Here is an 18,196-nt window from a genome sequence, read left to right on the forward strand (position 1 = left end):
CTCAATCCCCCTGCAATCGAATTCTTCCACTTTGGAGGCAGGATTCAGAATTTTTCGTCTTCGCCGACACCATATGCACGCGAGGCCACTCCACAACACAGTCATTGCGTCTTCGTGTCGCAGAGTCGCCATGTAAACTGCCCCTATGACTCAGTTCTTGTATATTTTTTCCAATGCATACCTATTTGATGTTACTCAAGTAATTTTTTTTTTTTAAAGGTTTTTAATCATGCTATTCTAAATAACACGAGCCTTACTCTCCCTACTTCTGCTGAAAATAGTGGTAATGAGCATTACAAAGTAGAAGCCAACTTCGTTGCTGGGCTCCAATGCTAGCAGGCTGTCACAGCAAATATTGATTGCATAAAAATGAATATATAATACATACTATAATACATAGCTGTCTGCAACTAAACAGAATGGATTCTTTTCAGCCCGTTGCAACTCCAGACTTTCACAGGAATTAGGTAATTACCACAACAATCCATAATAATGACTGCAAAACCCAAGCTGGGTGTAAAGTGGGAAGCACCCACCCTATGAAAAAACTGTCTTTGTTTATCTTCAAACACAAACATTGACTACAATTAGCTAAAGCATGGCACTTTAATTGCTATATGGACTATTTACAAACCCCAAGCACTTGAGACAGCCGCCTTCGACACGATTGCAGTGCCACATGAATATCTGGTGGTTTGAGTTTTGATGCTCTCTGTAGCTTCTCCAGAATGTTTGAAAAAAAATTAACAAACATAGTTTTTTATTGTCATGTTGTTTATCTGAAACATCTGGGGTAAATATCTGCACATATCTTCAGAAGCTCACATATATATTTCACAGCATGGATGCTTTTAATCATGAGCCAGTAATGAAAACATACAGTAGCACTCTTGGCACATATAGGCCTTTTCATTAATACCGCAGACTGTGTTTTCAGAATACATGTTTCATTGCTAAATACAACCAAATGTTGACATTGGGATTATCAAAGCATGGCACCACTGTACAGCTCTCCACATTACATATTGAATTATAAATGAGTCAAGCCTGAAGCGAGGAAAAGATGCATGTCCTTTGTTAACATTCTCCGCATAACCCATTCCCTCCCCACTGTCAAATTTTATATTCATGTATTTAATACAGAATATATGAGAGTTTTCACACTTGCTGGACTGCTGAATAAATAGGGTTTATCCGGTAATGCCAAACCCTACATTGATTCTACAGTTGCATGTGTTATAGTAATAGTAATAAACGTAATAAAAGTAGATAGTGATAAACCAATTATTTTTTCCCTCTGAGTTATTAACAACAAAAACTCAGAACTTGCTTCCGTAACAAAATTTAAATTTGCATATTTGTTATCTTCAGAATCTTTTCTCTGCTATTATTTGTCATGTATAAATATGATGTTATACTTAAATATTGGTCACACACATTTGTACTAGACTTTTGCCTACCAAAATTATTTTTCATTGATGGTCACTGTGATAAACTAATTTTATTCATTTAATAATCTGTTTATGCACAATTTTGACCCTTAGCAGTTGAGTTATAATTGAAGACCTTATTACTTTTGTTTGCAAAGGAATCTCTGAAGTTGAGGATATAAATTCACATTTCCACTGATATCAGTGGTGGAAAAGTACAGCTCTAAATTCATTGGTGAATACTCTCATCCATGCAGGCCATTACACACTGACTCTCAGGGCATCAGAAAAACTTTTCTGGTTGTCTTAGAAGATGTTTCGCCACTGCCTTCCACTCAAATGACTGTTGGTGGTTGGCAGAGGTTTCTGTTTAATTCATGTTTAAATACTTTGTATTGTATGTGGGCAATGTTCGGTAATTAATGTCTCCAAACAATTGAATCCACTATCAAAATAGCTGTCGATTAATTAGATAAATGATTAATTGCTAGTTGATCAATTTTTCAAGCCAATTTGGTCTTTTTCTCTGCCTTTCTGCAACTATCAACTAACAGCTTTCAACTATGTAATTGACAGGATCGGATTTGAATATTCAAGCAAGCTGAGCAAAGTGCCTCCCACCCAGGAACACTGAGGGTGTGGAGGTCGCGAAAAGAAAATGATACAGAAAGGAACTGGTCGTGCGACAAAAGTATTGTACTAAACCACAGGTAATGCAACATGTAAAGATTTGAATATTGAATTATTTAAAGACTGGATACTTGGTGTGGTTCAGTTTAAAAACAGGAAGTGGCCAACTTGAGAAAAGAGTTCCTCAGGACTCCCAATATTAGTGGGCATGGAGGAAGAACGAATAGGGCAATTAGTACTCTATCATAATAAGGCACAATATGATGTCACAACATAACCAATTTTGAAACCTGCCAAGAGAATTTACTTTTAAAAGCAACTAAAACTTAATCAAAAAGCTACATAAAGTAGATAACACACATTTTCACACACCATTTCGACCCGTGATATGCATAAAAGTGATAAATATTGGAAGATGACTGGTGTCTCTTTAGATTTGTTAAAATTGTGTAAAATTACCAGATTAAGTGGGGACACATATAACCCTACAATAGTGTGTCAAACGTACGGCCCGCGGGCTGGAAACACCCACCAGGAGGTCTGGTTCAGCCTGACGGGCTTCCATTCTTATAGTACATACAGAATGCCATGCTTTTATTTTGACACGAATGCCACAAAGCTGGAAGTGCTTGGACTTGTGTGAGCGAGTGCATGCACTTTGCTCCCTTTTGTGTATGCAGTCAGCTACAAAACTGCCAGTTGAAGCTTGTCTGCGATGTTTTTCGGTGCAGAAACGTCCACGGAGTTTAAAAATTTCAGCTGGTGCATAATGTGGAAAGGTGGATCATGAAGAAGTTGCACAGAGAGGCATGGTTAGTGAGCTATTGTGCACAGTGAGCATAAAGTGAGTGTGCTCCCGCAGAAGAAATACCTGTATATGTAATATCATAATATTGTTTGTTAGGCAATTTATTTAAAACCATGTGTAGTGTGAAAATTTGAATATGTTTAATGAAACCTTTGTTTGAATGGGTATGTTGTTACATGCCATTGGAACGCAGAGTGTGATGAGCCAAGTAGACATGATTTCGAGGAGGTGGGAAAAAAACTCATGTCTTTATCATACTTAGTTTTATTACGATCAGATAAACTGATAATAGAATGGATAGAAAAAGTTGTTTAATAACAGTGATTCAAAGTATTGTTTAAAATTGCATTCAATTTTGCCAAGTGTGTTTTGTTGATTTATTCAGAAAAAGATTACCATCAGTAAATGTAAATTTGAATACATGAATATTGCATGAATTACGAGTATGTATGTATGTATTAGGAAAAATGGGTGCGCATCTGTCATTGACGTCATCAAATTCATGCAGTGTTGATCTGAATGCAGGTCAGCCATAACATAAAAACAGATCAGAAAGCCATCTAAAATTGCTACCGAGTCTGCTGTAGTGGATTTTTTCCCCCTGTAGATTTATGTCCAGATATATAAAATAAGTGCCAATGTTCACAATATGTAATAGGTCCATGAAAACAGAGGGCAAGTTGAATGCATGGTAAAAAAAAAAAATAATGACAGCCACAGAAACATAAAACTTTGCTGTGACTCAGCACAATATTTCAATACTCATCAAAGTTTAGATTGTTGCGGTTAGGCTGTAAACCGTTAATTTGTTTTTTTTACACTTGCATGGTTGTCAATATTTCGCCAACCATTACCTGTAAAGTTAATTCAGTCCTATAAATATGATATCTACAGTAACATTATGTGGACGTACTTTGTAGCAGCTGTCGGCAGCAGTCAGGTATGTTGTTGTTTTTTTTATCTCGCGGCATGAGTTGAGCTAGAGCCGTGAGTTGAGCATTTGCATTACCCGAGGGGCCGGGTAATGACAAGCACAATGTTTAGCTACTCTCGCTCCGTTCCTCATTGCGTCCGAAGACCGCGCGGCGCGCTGAGTGTGTTTTACTTCCACTTTACTTGACATATTTCAATAATCGGAATTTGGATGTTTGTGAATCGTTCTTGAATCTTCCACGGTCGAATCGCGAATAATCTAAGAATAGGAAATTTCGCACACCTCTAAGATTTATAGATAGGTGTATTATCAATGTCTTTATTAAAGTACATGAATATCATTTATTGCATATAACCAACAATCCAAATCGCTCCAAGTCTCCGCTGGCGACCCCCAGGGCTCTGTCCTGGGGTCCCCCCTCTTTATGATTTACATCCTTCACCTCAGTTACATCTTCCGTAAAAACAACATTCACTTCCACTGCTACACGGATGACACCCAGCTCTACATTTCCTCAAAACCAACCTCATCCTTTACCCGCTGCTTACAAGACATTAACTCATGGCTCCAATCAAACTTCCCACTACTCAATAGATCGAAATTAGAAATCCTGATGTAGGTACCCCCACCATGTTCACTAATGACAATAACCATCAATTACCATCAAAAACATACCCATCTCTCCTAGGTCTTGGCAGCATGCTCTCCTTCTGCTCGCATATTGATGACATCACCAGATCAGCCTACTTTCATATCGTGATATTTCTCATCACCGCCCGTCTCTCACCCCCTACACCGCCACCAAGTCTAGTGAAGTTTAGTGACCTCGCGAATTGACTATTTAATACACTATTCTTTGGTCTCCTAAATAAATCCTTCCAGAAACTGCATCTCCTCCAAAACTCAGCAGCACGCCTCATCATGCAAACCCCCACCACACACCATATCACCCCCATCCCCCATCAACTCCACTGGATTCCAGTAAAACACAGAATTACAAGATCCTCCTCATCACCTTCAAAAGCTCTTCACAGCCCGGCCCCATCCTATATATCTAACCTTCATTGTATTAACACTCCCCCCAGTCACTCTTCTCCACCTTTCTGTCCCTTGTTCCCGTCTTACCATATTCGGTTACAGAGTGTTTAGTCACTCTGACCCCCTACCTGTGGAACTCCCTAGTAGAGCCGGGCGGGTTACCGAAAATTTACCGTTACCGAGATGGTTCACGATGACCGACGTAATTTGACCATGATTGTGAATTTGTTTTTTTTAATGAAACGAAAACATAGTCTTTTCAGCTTGCTTTGACAATGTGTTGTTCGGCTATGCTCATTCCCCTTTAAAAAAAAACAGCCAGTGTGCTTACGTGTGAAATCACGTAGCTACAAGGAAATCAAACAAACAGAAGCCTGGTACCCTAGCGGCTAACGCTACAAGTGAATGTTATGGAGTCGGATAATAGTAAAACAGCTACTGGTAGCCAGGCCATAGGCATTTCGACTATAGCATTAATCGACGCTCATAGTGTGGTGTTAGTGCCAAGAAAGAAATCGACGTCGGATTTCTGGAAAAATTTTGGATTCGAAAAGGACGAAGTCTCCATTACCACCTGTGACAGCGGCTCTAACTTTGTCGAAGCGACTGAACTTAATGAGTGGATTGGGCACGAACTGCATCTAGCAATCAGTATGTCGCGTTATTTTGTATGTCTGTGCGTGTGTCATTTCTGTGATTGCTGTACCATCATCAAAGCTTTCAGCATAAATTACAGTAACAACAAGGAATAATACTAAAGCCTATAATATGACTGTTTAATGGCCACAGCTATTTTTTTGTGTGTGGTGGCTTTATTCTGTGTCATTACTGCCATCCTAAAATTTTAAATGTTTCATTTGCAAAAATGTTTTCATTTGCAAAAAGAGTTAGAGCAATATAGCTTAATGTGTGTGTGGGGGGGGGGGGGTGTGCATGTGTGCGTGCGTGGATTTCAGAAAATGCTGTGGATAAAAAACTGAAACTTTGAAGTAAACACTTGTGTTGTGAATCATGTCACAGCAGCCATTAACAATAAGTTGTCTGAGACTCGGTCCTCTGTTTGAAGTGCACTGTTGAAGCCCCTCTTGCTGTAAGTCATTTGTGTTTTAATGACATTTTGGGCCATAGCAATATTTATAATGTTGTACATTGTTCAAGTCATACAAGCTGTTATAAATGTTCATACTTGAATGCTTATTGTTTACAAGATATTTGTATATACTCAACGTTTACACTCTATCTACAAATGTTAAATATGTTAAATTGAAAGCTGGTAAATAAATTAACGAGAAATGGTTCATTTGTATTTCATGCATTGATTCAGATTTTCAAAGTATATAACAGTGCACTTGGGCAAATTTATCGTCACTTATCGTTATTGAGGTAAATCTGCTACATTTACCGTGATAAGTACTTAAGACCATATCGCCCAGCCCTACTCCTTAGCCCGTGATCTTTGCAATAGAACTTCTTTCTCACTTTTCAAATCCTGACTCAAAACACATCAGTTCTATCTATCATACCCACCTTGATCCTCATGTTTCATCTCTGACCTCTTAATTTTCTGTTACTTTTTTCTTGCTATTTATACAGTATATGTGTTTGTTAATTTTAATTTCTATCTTGTGTACAGAGTCCTTGAAAGTTTTGAAATGCACTTTGAAATGAAATTTATTTATTAAATTATTATTATTAAAACACATAATCAAAGGTAATTTAGACATTTTCTTTGTTTCAAAAAGTTTCAGATTTCAATTGACATCAGAGTTTACCAAAATGATATATTAAGACATAATAAAAAATATATATATATATATATTTTTTTTTAATCAAACTTGTAAAAATGAAAGCCCCTGTAAGAAAAATACAGAGGGAAGCATTTGGATATCAATCAGTTGGGGGAATCTTTACTACTAACACTCCAAAATGTCAGAAACACAGATAATTGTGTACTGTATAAAAATGTATTGTTTACAGTATGTACTGTACCGTTATCGCTATACTAGTAGGTACTGGAATATTTTTGTTACTTCAGCATATCAGACATCATTATTTCCTCTGAATTCCATTAACAGTACTTTACTAGCCAATCCCTATAATGAAAGCCCCCCCCATAGTAATTGAGCCTTATTAGTAAGCAGCCGCTCATGTCCTTATTATTTATCCATGCACTGTAGGGGCCATTCTTGTCAAGGAGAAAGAAAACATGAGGAAGAAGCAGGAAAAAGTGTTTTTCATTCAGAGTGACAAAAGTTTTCAGAGAAGTGAACACACTGGCAACGTGACTGATGTACACAATTCTGTATCGACTCCTGATTTAATGATCCAGGCCAAGTCCAGGGATACCTTGTTTATTTTTGACGGACTTTCACTGACAGCTGCATTTGACCGTGAAATTAATCCATTTCAACTACTTGAGCTTGCTCCGGACTTCGCGATGGGAATGCCCTCTTTTCATACGAATTGCTGAACGAGACGCTTATTTGTCTCTCAAGCATCACTTATGCTAAACACATTTCGCTATCTTGAAGGGTTGTCATTCTTCTCTCACTCATCACAAGGTCGTTCTTCACGTGGAGACAGAGTAATGTGTTCTCAATAAAGTATCACTTAAGATTTATTTTGTTATTTTTCAGAGGCATTTACATGCTCTTTTCATTCTAGTCCGTTTTTTCCTGGTTCTCCAGCTTCATCACACATTTAAAAAATATGCATGCTAAGTCTAAATTGTCCTTGGTTGAGAAAGTGTGTGAATTTTCATTTCTCCTCATATGCGGCTTGCAAATGGGTGGAGACCAGTCCTGAGTATATCCTGCTTCTCTCCCAAAGTCAGCTAGGGCAGGTTACAGCTCACCCGCGACCCTTACAAGAAAAGAGCTATACCTTTTCAAAAAAAAAAATGTGGACATGGATGGACAGGCAGACAGACAGAAAGATTGATGATTGTGAGGAACTATGTTGAATTTCGGTTCTACTTTAATTTTCTTTCCTTATCATAAGGATGAAGTCCACCAACACTCAAGGGTTATATTCTGTATGAAATGCTAGATATGAAGGTGTGGAGTCATTCTACATTCTGTTTGGAATGAGATTTTTTTAGCTGGTATAAGGCATGTTTGTTAGAGAAGTGACAGATTCATCTAATAAGCTTCATGACTCACACCTGCTGGCAGTTACTCATTTTAAAGAGCAAGTTATAAGTCCACTACATATTCAGGATAAATGACATTGGGTAAATTGGTAGCCTCAGTCAGGAATAATTGGCATTCAAGATGCCTAATCTTTAAGAGAGCTTAATATAAAATACATTTGTTTGAAGGCAAAAAAAAAAGAAAAAAAAAAAATTTTTCTTACATGACTACGTGCAAAATAAAAAAATTATGGTCTGGTCGATGTTCTCAGAATTGTCTCAAAGACATTCCCTCTCAAATCTGACATCAATGATCCAAAAATTCACTTCTAACTATGTAATGTAAGAAAGTATATTAAACTACTGTATTATTTTTCCACCTTTACAATTCCTTTAAAAACTGGATGGGGTCAACATTAATTACTTTTTAATAACTAAGGAGCCGTTTACATGGTGACGTTCCAAGAATACGACAATTTTCATGTTGTTATATGGTTCCGTCTTGGTTCCTTCTTCATTCGAACGATGTCGCAATTCCACGTGAAAACGATGTAGTATCCATGCCAGGTCCTAGAGCGCAGCGCAGTTTTACTAGGAGACAGCCAATGATGCACCTTCTTGACAACAACCTCCAAATACAAATACCCATCCACTCCAAGCGATGATGTTTTTTTTCCCCTTAAATCATTTATTATTTTCTTTTTCCTCTTCTTCCCCCGTTTTATTTTGCAGTTTTATTCACGTTTTTCTGTATATTTATTTTTTCTCTCGTTTTTATTGTCCGATTGCTGTTCTTTATGAGTTTAAAGGATTATACAACATTGCTTGTCAATAAAAAAATTTAAAAACTTGAAGCAATGGCATCCAAGCGTTTTTTTTTTCTCTCTTGCTTCAAAAGGCAAAAAACACAAGAATCAAATATATTTAAATAAAAAATAAAAAAAGGAAATTAAAGCCGCCGTTCCACCATGTTATTTTGAATGTTTAATAGCAACGACTGTGCATGCCCAAAGTGACTTGTGCAAGTGTTAACGTCATTGGCGCGAGAGCGTTCCATTCATGTGACTGCCACATTACGATACCCACAGTCGAATCCTTGCGCTTTGGAGCCCGGAATCAAAAGTTTGTAGCTTCGCCTTCCATTTTTGCCATCACCATGTGAAGGCGAGGCCTTTCCGCAACATGATTGTTGCGTCTTGGTGTCGCAGCGTCACCATGCGAACGGCCCATAAGATTGTAAGATTCTGAAACCCTTCTGGTGCAGGGAGCCCTTGCGAGGAGGAATTATTTTCATATTCACATTATTCACATCATTCTGGAAAAGATGCCTTTAGCAAATAAATAACTGAATACATAAGTAAAAGACTATATTGTAGAGAACAATATAAACATGTAACACTAACAGTACACCTTTTTTTTTTGTAAGAAAAACAACTGCCTTAATTATACAAGTATGTCATGTTAGTGTGAAGTTATGTGCTATCAGACCTCTCAATTGAGCTACAAATAATTTATTTCCTAATTATTTTTGCAGACCCAAAGCTATGGCTGGAAGACCCACAGGGATATCCAAATCCCAATTTAAGAACCACTACCATAGCCCTCGTTGGCAGATATAAACACAATTTACCCAAAAAGTTCTTCCTACATTTGAAATTAATAAAGCAAATGTTCTCATACCTGCCAGTTTCTGCCGAGGTGATGGCGATGAGAGGTGGAATACGAAGGGGGAGAGTGTTAGGCCGCGGAGGAACTGTGATGGTATCTGCCTCCGGTCTGCGTTCCAAGTATGTTTGCTCAGCCTGTCTGAAGGCCAGAGGGGGCAGCTGCACAGTTCGGCAAGACAGTCTCCGCACCAGGAAGGGCTCCATGCAGTTGACAGACCCAGTCTCTTGGGAGTCCGTCGAATCGTCAGACACCTAAGAGATCAGGTAATAACAGAATAGTTTACACTCTGAGGACTAAAACAGAAAAAAGTCCACGGGAAAAAACACTGTCAGAGTGAAGAGAAACAAACAATTACACCAGCAAACCTTCCACAACTTTATACTTTGAACCAGTGGTGTTACAAGGATGCCAGGTGTGGGTGGGCATTAGTCTTACTTGGGTGGGGGCAAAAAAAAAAAAAAGCTACAATGCTCAAGTAGGTCGAAATCCAGCGTAGGGCTACTGCACCTTAAAACATGAGGGATTAAAACACAACGTTTTGTTTTCTCCTTGAGATAACTATTGTTGTGATTTGGTCGAAACAAATAAAAGTTGATTTGATTTGATTTGACTTAGAACACATCCATAACTGAAAAGTATGGACATGCAGGTGACAATGGTTTTTTTTAGGTAACCTATTGAGGTTCCTCGTTACTATTATTATTATCATAGTTATTCTTTGTTCCGCAGCCCCTTTGAGCTCAATTTGACCCCCTTAGAATGCTTCAAAACTCACCAAACTCAACAGCCAGGTGAACACTGGGTAAAACTTTGATAAAATGTTTAAAAAATAAAAAATAAAAAAAAATATGCGTAAATGTGTGTAGCGCCCCCTAGGAAAAAAAACAACATTGAATTTAAAAAAAAAAAAATTGTAAGTTGAAAGAGGAGGTAACAATGCAAATGTTAAAACTTAGAACACATTAGTACTATATGAATTGGATACCATACGCCAGGGATGTCCAAACTTTTTGCAAACTGGGCCAGATTTGGTGTGGTAAAAATGTGGGGGGCCGACCTTGGCTAACGTCTTTTATGTAGAACAATATATTTAGGCAAATTTTTGCAAGCCATTCTGTGTGTCACATTAGCTTTATTATTTTTTTAATTAATAATTTAAACAATCTCGCAACTAGCCTTTGTGGCGTTCTCTTTTGACTCTCGGGCTCTTGTGAAATACTGCTGCTGTAAAATTAAACTAGCTAAGTTGCTTCAATTTCTCGCTACGTATCTTCCCTGTAATCTTGTTGTACATGTCAGTGTGGCTTGTTTGTTAATATCGCCTCACATTGAACTCTTTAAAAACACAGACTGTCTCTTTGCAAATGAGGCAGACACAGTTATTGTGTATTTTAATGAAGAAATAGTCCAATTTTCACCTATCCTTGAAGCGTCGGCCGTCGCAGTCAACTTTCTTTTTTTTGTTGATTGTCGCCATCTTAGAATATTGGGAGTAAAGGGTCACGCGGGGTAATGTTGCTTACAGTGCTGCTGCCTTTTAGTGGGTAAATGAGGAGCAGCATTTACTATGTAAACTGGTAGCAGTACTGTTGACCAATTTATTAAGTCTGTGTGCGGGCCAGACGTTATTGATTTTATGACAGAGGCTGGGGGCCGGATGAAATTTGACCACGGGCCGCATTTGGCCCCCGGGCGGGACTTTGGACATGACTGCCATACGCGGTGCCCAGACTGCCGTTAGTACTACATCCAGTTTTCTTTGGGTGGGCAGAGCGGGTCCGTGGGTGGGCACTGCCCACCCTTGACCCCCCCGGTAATGCCCCTGCTTTGAACTGTATCTTGCATTATAAAAATGACTCAAAATAATCCATAGCATCAAGGTCAATTTGATGTATGTTGTTGGCCTCCATAATATATCATTTGAACAACGCCATCGCAATGTGCGCATGCGCAATAGTCCCATTGCAGGACGTGTAGTTTTTTGTTTTTGAATGTGAAGTTTTTTTCTTCATAAACGCAGCAATTGTGCAGAGACATGGCCTTCTGGATCCCTTTTATATACACACCAATTTTCATTATTCACAGATATAACCCTTTAGCCTGGATTGAACGGTATTATATGAATACTAGTGATGTCCCGATCGCATATTTTAGCAACCAAGTCCCCAGATTTTGAGTCCCGATCCTGTACTGAAAAAAAGTTGGTTTGTTTTTTGCTTTGACGCTCACGCTGCCGAGAACAGCTTCTCACTTACCGTATTTTTCAGACTATAAATCGCAGTTTTTTTTTCATAGTTTGACTGGGGGTGCGACTTATACTCAGGAGCGACTTATGTGTGAAATTATTAACACATTATGATATCATTTCACATGTTATTTTGGTGTTTTGGAGTGAGACTGATGGTTTGGTAAACTTGTTAGCATGTTCTTTATGCTATAGTCATCTGAATAACTTAATAGCTATGGCCACGTCCGCGTTCTGCCTTTGGCAATGTGTGTTCAATTGTATTATTGACTTTTTTATATTGAAATGCATGCTTTCAGTTTGTGGAGCTTTCACGCCCACGTGGGGGCGCACTTGCACTTGTTTACGTGAAGAAGAGCGCTCACACACCAGAAGAAGACCAACAGCTACGTAGCTCTGAGTGAGTGGGCGAGTTAGCGAGAGAGAAACACGGCTGCGAACCTACGTTCATTGTTTATGCTTGTAAAATATCTCTACAGAGGCAACACCTGTGTGTATCATCTTTTCTGTTGTTGTTGCTGTGTGTTTTCCACCCGCGATCGGACACTTAGAGCCAGTTGTGTGGTTGTTTGAACGATGCGCTTATGCTAGCGAACGCATGCTAGCCGTTTGTGTCATGTCATTGCTGTAAAAGCAACTAATTATCATTTATTTACGTCGATGAGAACCTGTTTGGTATCGAGGACGAAATTGATTCAGCAAATTATACGGACGTCCAGCATCGTCATTTGGAAGTTTAGCCCGCTGAATACCCAGGACCGAGCCGTAGCGTCCTGGTGAGGACAGTATATTCGCATTTCGTTGTTCATGCACCGTACACTGTACACTTATTCAGCATGTTGTTCTCTATTGTATTTTCATATTAAATTGCCTTTCAAGATGACACGTCTGTTCTATGTGTTGGATTTTATCAAGTAAATTTCCCAAAAATGTGACTTATACTCCGGTGCGACTTATATATGTTTTTTATTTTTATGGCTTTTTTATGGCTGGTGCGACTTATACTCAGGTGCGACTTATAGTCCGAAAAATACGGTATACAAAAAAGGAATTGCCACAGCACACTTCAGACTGTGTACTGAGCTTAACGATGATTAACACATTCGTGCGTTTGATCGTAGAGCTACCGAGGCATGTCTGGCCAGATCAAAGCCTATTCCTATCAATCATCGGTAACTTTAAGTACCAAAAGCCAGCTGCAATGGTGATCAAGAAAAACAGTTTGGTCGCACTGCTTAGCAGGAGGGAGGGTGAGAGGCTGTACGAACATGAAGCAGAAAAATAAATATTTTGTTTTAATTAAAAACCCGATCCTTTTCACCCAATTTCAATCCTATGAAAAATTTCGGATCATGTGATTGGATCGGGACATTTCTAATGAATACAATATGGTCATAGTGATCCACCAATGTTTTCCCAAACAGAACTATTCAAGTCATCTGGTGTAAAGTCTCCGAGTTTTAATACTGCAATATGTATCGCAAACTCCCAAAAAGTCGCAAAGTCAGTTTTTTTCCAATATCGTTCAGCACAAAAACAGATGTGTTCCTTTATATTCAATGCAATCGCATCCTTCTGCCATTTGCTAGGAACTGTCACTTGAATTATAAAAATACACTGAACAATTTGAAATAATTAATAAATTAAAAGCCTATGGAATGCGTTAGATCAGCAACACATAATAAACATTTCACAACTGAACCAGTTCTTCTTTTAATTAGTTATGTATCAGGGATCGTGTGTGAGCAGGGGAGAAACAAGGAAATGTAAGGCATCAAAACAGGGAGGCAAGGCAAACGGCCGTGGGAGCAAATTTCTACATGAAAGTGCAAAAAAACTAAGTATAGACAATAGGCAAGTAATCTAAAATACAAAGGTAAACAAAAACCCAAACTAACAAACTAACTTACGAGGAACAAGGTAGGACGGAAGTAAAGAAAGACGCATGGCATGGACACTGACATTGACAATCACACAGGAAGGAATGAACAAATACGGCAAACTTAAATACCCAGACATGGGGTAACGAGACGAAGAGGAACAGGTGGGTGACACGATAGGAAGCCAGTTGGTATACACACAAGGAGCAGGCCACAACAGTTGAAAACGACAGGCAATCACAAGGACAAGAAACACTCAGGTAAATACATCAATTGATGCAAACACTAACAAACTCGAACCCTAACGGTTATGTATGTATTACAATTTGATTAAAATTTGCTTCATCATAACTTCATCCGGGGGTCAGCAACCCGCGGCTCTGGAGCCGAATGCGGCTCTTTAGCGCTGCCCTAGTGGCTCCCTGGTGCTTTTTCAAAAATGTTTGAAAATGGAAAAAGATGGGGCAGTAAAATAAATTTTTATTTTAATATGGTTTCTGTACTGTAAGTGGTCAAACATGACACAAACATTCTTCTAATTCATTAATATTGTAATGAAGTTAAAACTTGAGGTGACATCGTACAACAGAATAGTCACGTGGTGCATCATTTTCTATAGGATGCACTGCAAGGAAAATATATATTTAATCATGTCGCCAACTTAGTTATTTTGATAGTAGGCTAATATAGCTAATAGAGATACATACAGCATGTGTTGCCTTCATTATAAGGCTTTTATAAGGCTTTTAATTTTTTTGCGGCTCCAGACATATTTAGGTTTTTTTGGGGGGGTCAAAAATGGCTCTTTCAACATTTTGGGTTGCTGACCTGTGACTTAATCTAATGGGCCATTTACATGGTGATGCTACGACACCAAGACACAACAATTGTGTTTCCGAATGGCCTCGCCTTTACATAGTGACTGCGAAAAAGGAAGGTGAAGACGCAAACTTTTAATTCCGGCCACCAAAGTGGAACGATTCAGTTGAGGGGCTTGCTCCACAACCATATGAATGGAACGCTCTCGCGCCGACGACGTCAACACTCACACACGTCCCTTTGGCATGCGCAGTTGTTCATACCAAGCATTCAAAACAGCAAACAAGGCGAAACATCGGCCTTTATTTACTGTTGTTTTTTTTTTTTTTACTTTTAGTGTTTTTGTGCCTTTTGAAGCAAAAGAAGAAACCGACGCCATTGCTTCGAGTTGGCGGGTATGTTGCCTTCGGGTCTGAAAAGGTTGTTGTCAAGGAAGTGCATCATTGGTCGTCACCTTGTAAAATTGCACTGCCCCTGAGGGCCTGGCAAGACTACTACATCGTCTTCACGCGGAATTGCGACATAATTCTAACGGAGACGGAACCACGATGGAACTAGACATGTGCCGATTACCGGTTTCAAGGTATAGGCTACCGTAGTATGAAAACGTCAAGGTTTCAAAACTGCAACATTTTTCCGTCATTCCATCCCTAAGGTATAAGCTATTTTTATGTCCCAAAAAATTCATGGAAAAATCCCTCACTTGCAGCTGCCAGGCTCAACCCTCCCCCACCGGTTGTTGCTCAGTGTCAGTGAGTCAGCTGTGCTGCACGATGGTTGGAGGAGGTGAAACTCCTGAACTTTTTCCCCTATTGAAGAAAAGGAAATTGCTGGTATGGGAATACTTCGGCTGCAGAAAAGTTACAGACGGTCGCAGCTTAGAGGAGGAGGGTCAACTGACATATAAAACATGTTTGCGGAGGGTGGCTGCCGAGGAGGCAATACCTATAATATGATTTCACATTTATTTAAAATGTATGGTTCGTAAACACTGACATGAACGTTTCCCAACAGCCAACAGAGTTAACTCCAGCGTGTTTAGTGTGTCTAGAGGTGGTAAATCGTGGTAAAACAAGAAAGAGTGTGTATAATGTAAACATCATACAAGTCATATACACGTCCTTTTTATGAAAAATAATTCAAATATTTTTGTTCTGATGGTAATAATGCTGAGCTGTGGCAGTGGGTTTAGGCTAACCTAAAGGACAGCATTTATTTTAATTTTATTTAGAGTATCTCATTATCTCTAGAATATCTCTTTTTTGTTATTTTTAACTACTCATTTTAACTTAACATTGTACCTATGTTCCAGTTTGCTAATATGTTTTGAAAAAGAAAATTCTGTTAAATGGAAAAGTTTTTGTTTTTGTTTTTGTTTTTTAAACCCAGATATCTCAAATTAATACATTTTAGAGCTGCAATTGCAATACCGTGATACTTTGGCTTAAGGTTATCATACCATCAGAATATCATACCATACCATCATATCATACTAGAAGGAATCAGGAAAATGCAAACATGGAATGGGTCGTGTTCTTTTGCTTTTGTCGGCATGTCACCATGTAAACGGCCCCTAAGGTGAAAATTTAGGAAATTGTGATGAACCAGAAATGTGTGGGGCCATAGGATAGATAGACCTATGACAGGGGAAATTTTATGAATCCCGATAACAATGATTATTTTATGTTCGATTTAAATTGATATTGCTTTGTTATTGTTTTTCCAACTCGCACACTGAAAAAAAAACATTTGACTGTTTCAGAACGCACTTACTGTTACACTTTTTGAAACATAAATATTTGTTAACACAAAAGTAAGTGCGGTATCTGTGTGTGAAATACAATGTACAGTGTGTCTCTTTTAGAGGCGGAGCTTGGCAGATGGCATATGAAATCGTGAGAGTCTACGCCTGAGTCTGGCACCAGCTCCTGCAAAAGTGTGTTCATTGTAATTAATGTATGTGCTGTACTATGCTGCAACATCCAATAAACAGATGAAACGTGTGTTGCAACTGTGACTCTCCTTTTCTACACGCAAGGTTATTATAGTAACAAGTCTAAAAAATCACCGGAGCAAACTAGGATCTGTGATTTAGCATGCTTGTATAAAATCAAATGAATAAATTATTGTCTTAAGAGGCAACTTCGGTGAAAAAAAATGAAATTTTACTTACGTGTCCTACAAATCCTACAAAACAAGCATCCTAAACGAGCAAAAGCCCTGACCCATGACATGACTCAGTTAGGCAAAGCTGCAGCTGCTATTTTTTATTATACGCTTGTGTTGCTTCCAGTCAGACTGAGGTGGATTGCTTTTATTGCATATGATGGCGTAATTTCCTATGGGGTTACATCTAAGCGCGAAGGTAACTAAGAAGGAGCACATTAAGGTGATCGATGTAGCGTAAAGTGAACTGATTATTCAAATGATACCCATATATTGAAGGTAGCTGCAATGTTGAAAAACTCAAACAGACTCACTCCAATATAGTCAGACAAATGACTCATTTCCTTCAGTCAGGATTGTGATGTACTGAACTGTAGAATGAGTTGCTTTCTTTCAGTTTTTTCTTCTTTTATTGAACACAAAATGCACCTAAGGCTCAGATGGCTGGAAGTAGACTAGATTGAGTTCAATTTGTTTTGTTTGGGCTTTCTTTCGTAACGTGTCCTTAGGGCAAGTAAAAAAGGTAATCAGTTCTTTGCCTATTGAGTGCTCGCAGGGGTATCCTTGATTCTGAGCACACATGAATACACGGGTACAAATGCACAGGCTGGATAAGCATGATAAATGGTAGCTGTATCGGCCTCAATTTATCTTGCCCTAAAACGGCGCAGTTTTCATTTGCTGTGCATGAATAACGAAGCTTGCCCTGTTAAGTAAGGCTCACACGTCAGTGTGTACATTTCACGCTGCTCTTTTCCAGGTGATAGTTCCAAACTATGTGTACAAGCAGTGCTGCCCCTAACTAAAAATAGACACAATAAAGTCCATAGCTGGAGATAGTTGAAATGGGACTATATGGTTTACTACAAAAAGGTCAAGGTTGGATTGGCCTGAGACAATTTATTTGCTGTCGACCTCCTATTCACACCTTATCTTCTACAAGGTCCAGTAAGCCCTGTAAAGCACTTTTCTGTTTGAGTTAAAATATAGTCGTTTGACTGTTCTGATGTCTATCTATTTAACTAAAAAGCCATTATTACAGATTACCTTTAGACAGGGGTCAAAGTGGGCCGGAACAGTCGGGAACACTGTTCCGGCATAAAATTCGGAGATAGAATGGTCCGAAAAATGAATCAAGAGTCAAAAATCTGCATTGGACAAGGTGATGATGCTGGAACCTTTTTTTGGTGCTGTTCCAGTGAGATTTACAAAGATGACTGCCTATAGAAGACATCAAAATTCCCTCCGTCCTCGATTATATGGGGCTGCAAAGGCACTGGGGAGATGACTGTGGTTAAATCTTCAATAAATGCACAAGTTTACATTGAAATTTTAGACAGCTTTCTTATCCATTCAATTTAAAATATGTTTGTCATTTTCCAAGATGACAATGCATCATGCCACAGAGCTAAAACTGTTAAAGCATTCCTTGGAGAAAGACTCATCAA

The 18,196-nt window shown here is 38.7% G+C and overlaps 1 protein-coding gene across 4 annotated transcripts in view; it reads right to left on the minus strand.

Annotated features, from left to right (window-relative positions):
• Positions 1-18,196, minus strand: part of pde4d (phosphodiesterase 4D, cAMP-specific) — a 465,837-nt gene that overhangs the window by 353,942 nt on the left and 93,699 nt on the right. For all 4 annotated transcript variants that reach the window (XM_057830864.1, XM_057830868.1, XM_057830867.1 and 1 more), the window contains one exon: positions 9,651-9,889. In XM_057830864.1, the coding sequence (XP_057686847.1) occupies positions 9,651-9,889 (239 nt within the window). The remainder of the gene's footprint in view (positions 1-9,650; positions 9,890-18,196) is intronic.

The sequence above is a fragment of the Corythoichthys intestinalis genome, chromosome 3, assembly GCF_030265065.1.
Source record: "Corythoichthys intestinalis isolate RoL2023-P3 chromosome 3, ASM3026506v1, whole genome shotgun sequence".
In the NCBI taxonomy this organism is placed as follows: domain Eukaryota; kingdom Metazoa; phylum Chordata; class Actinopteri; order Syngnathiformes; family Syngnathidae; genus Corythoichthys; species Corythoichthys intestinalis.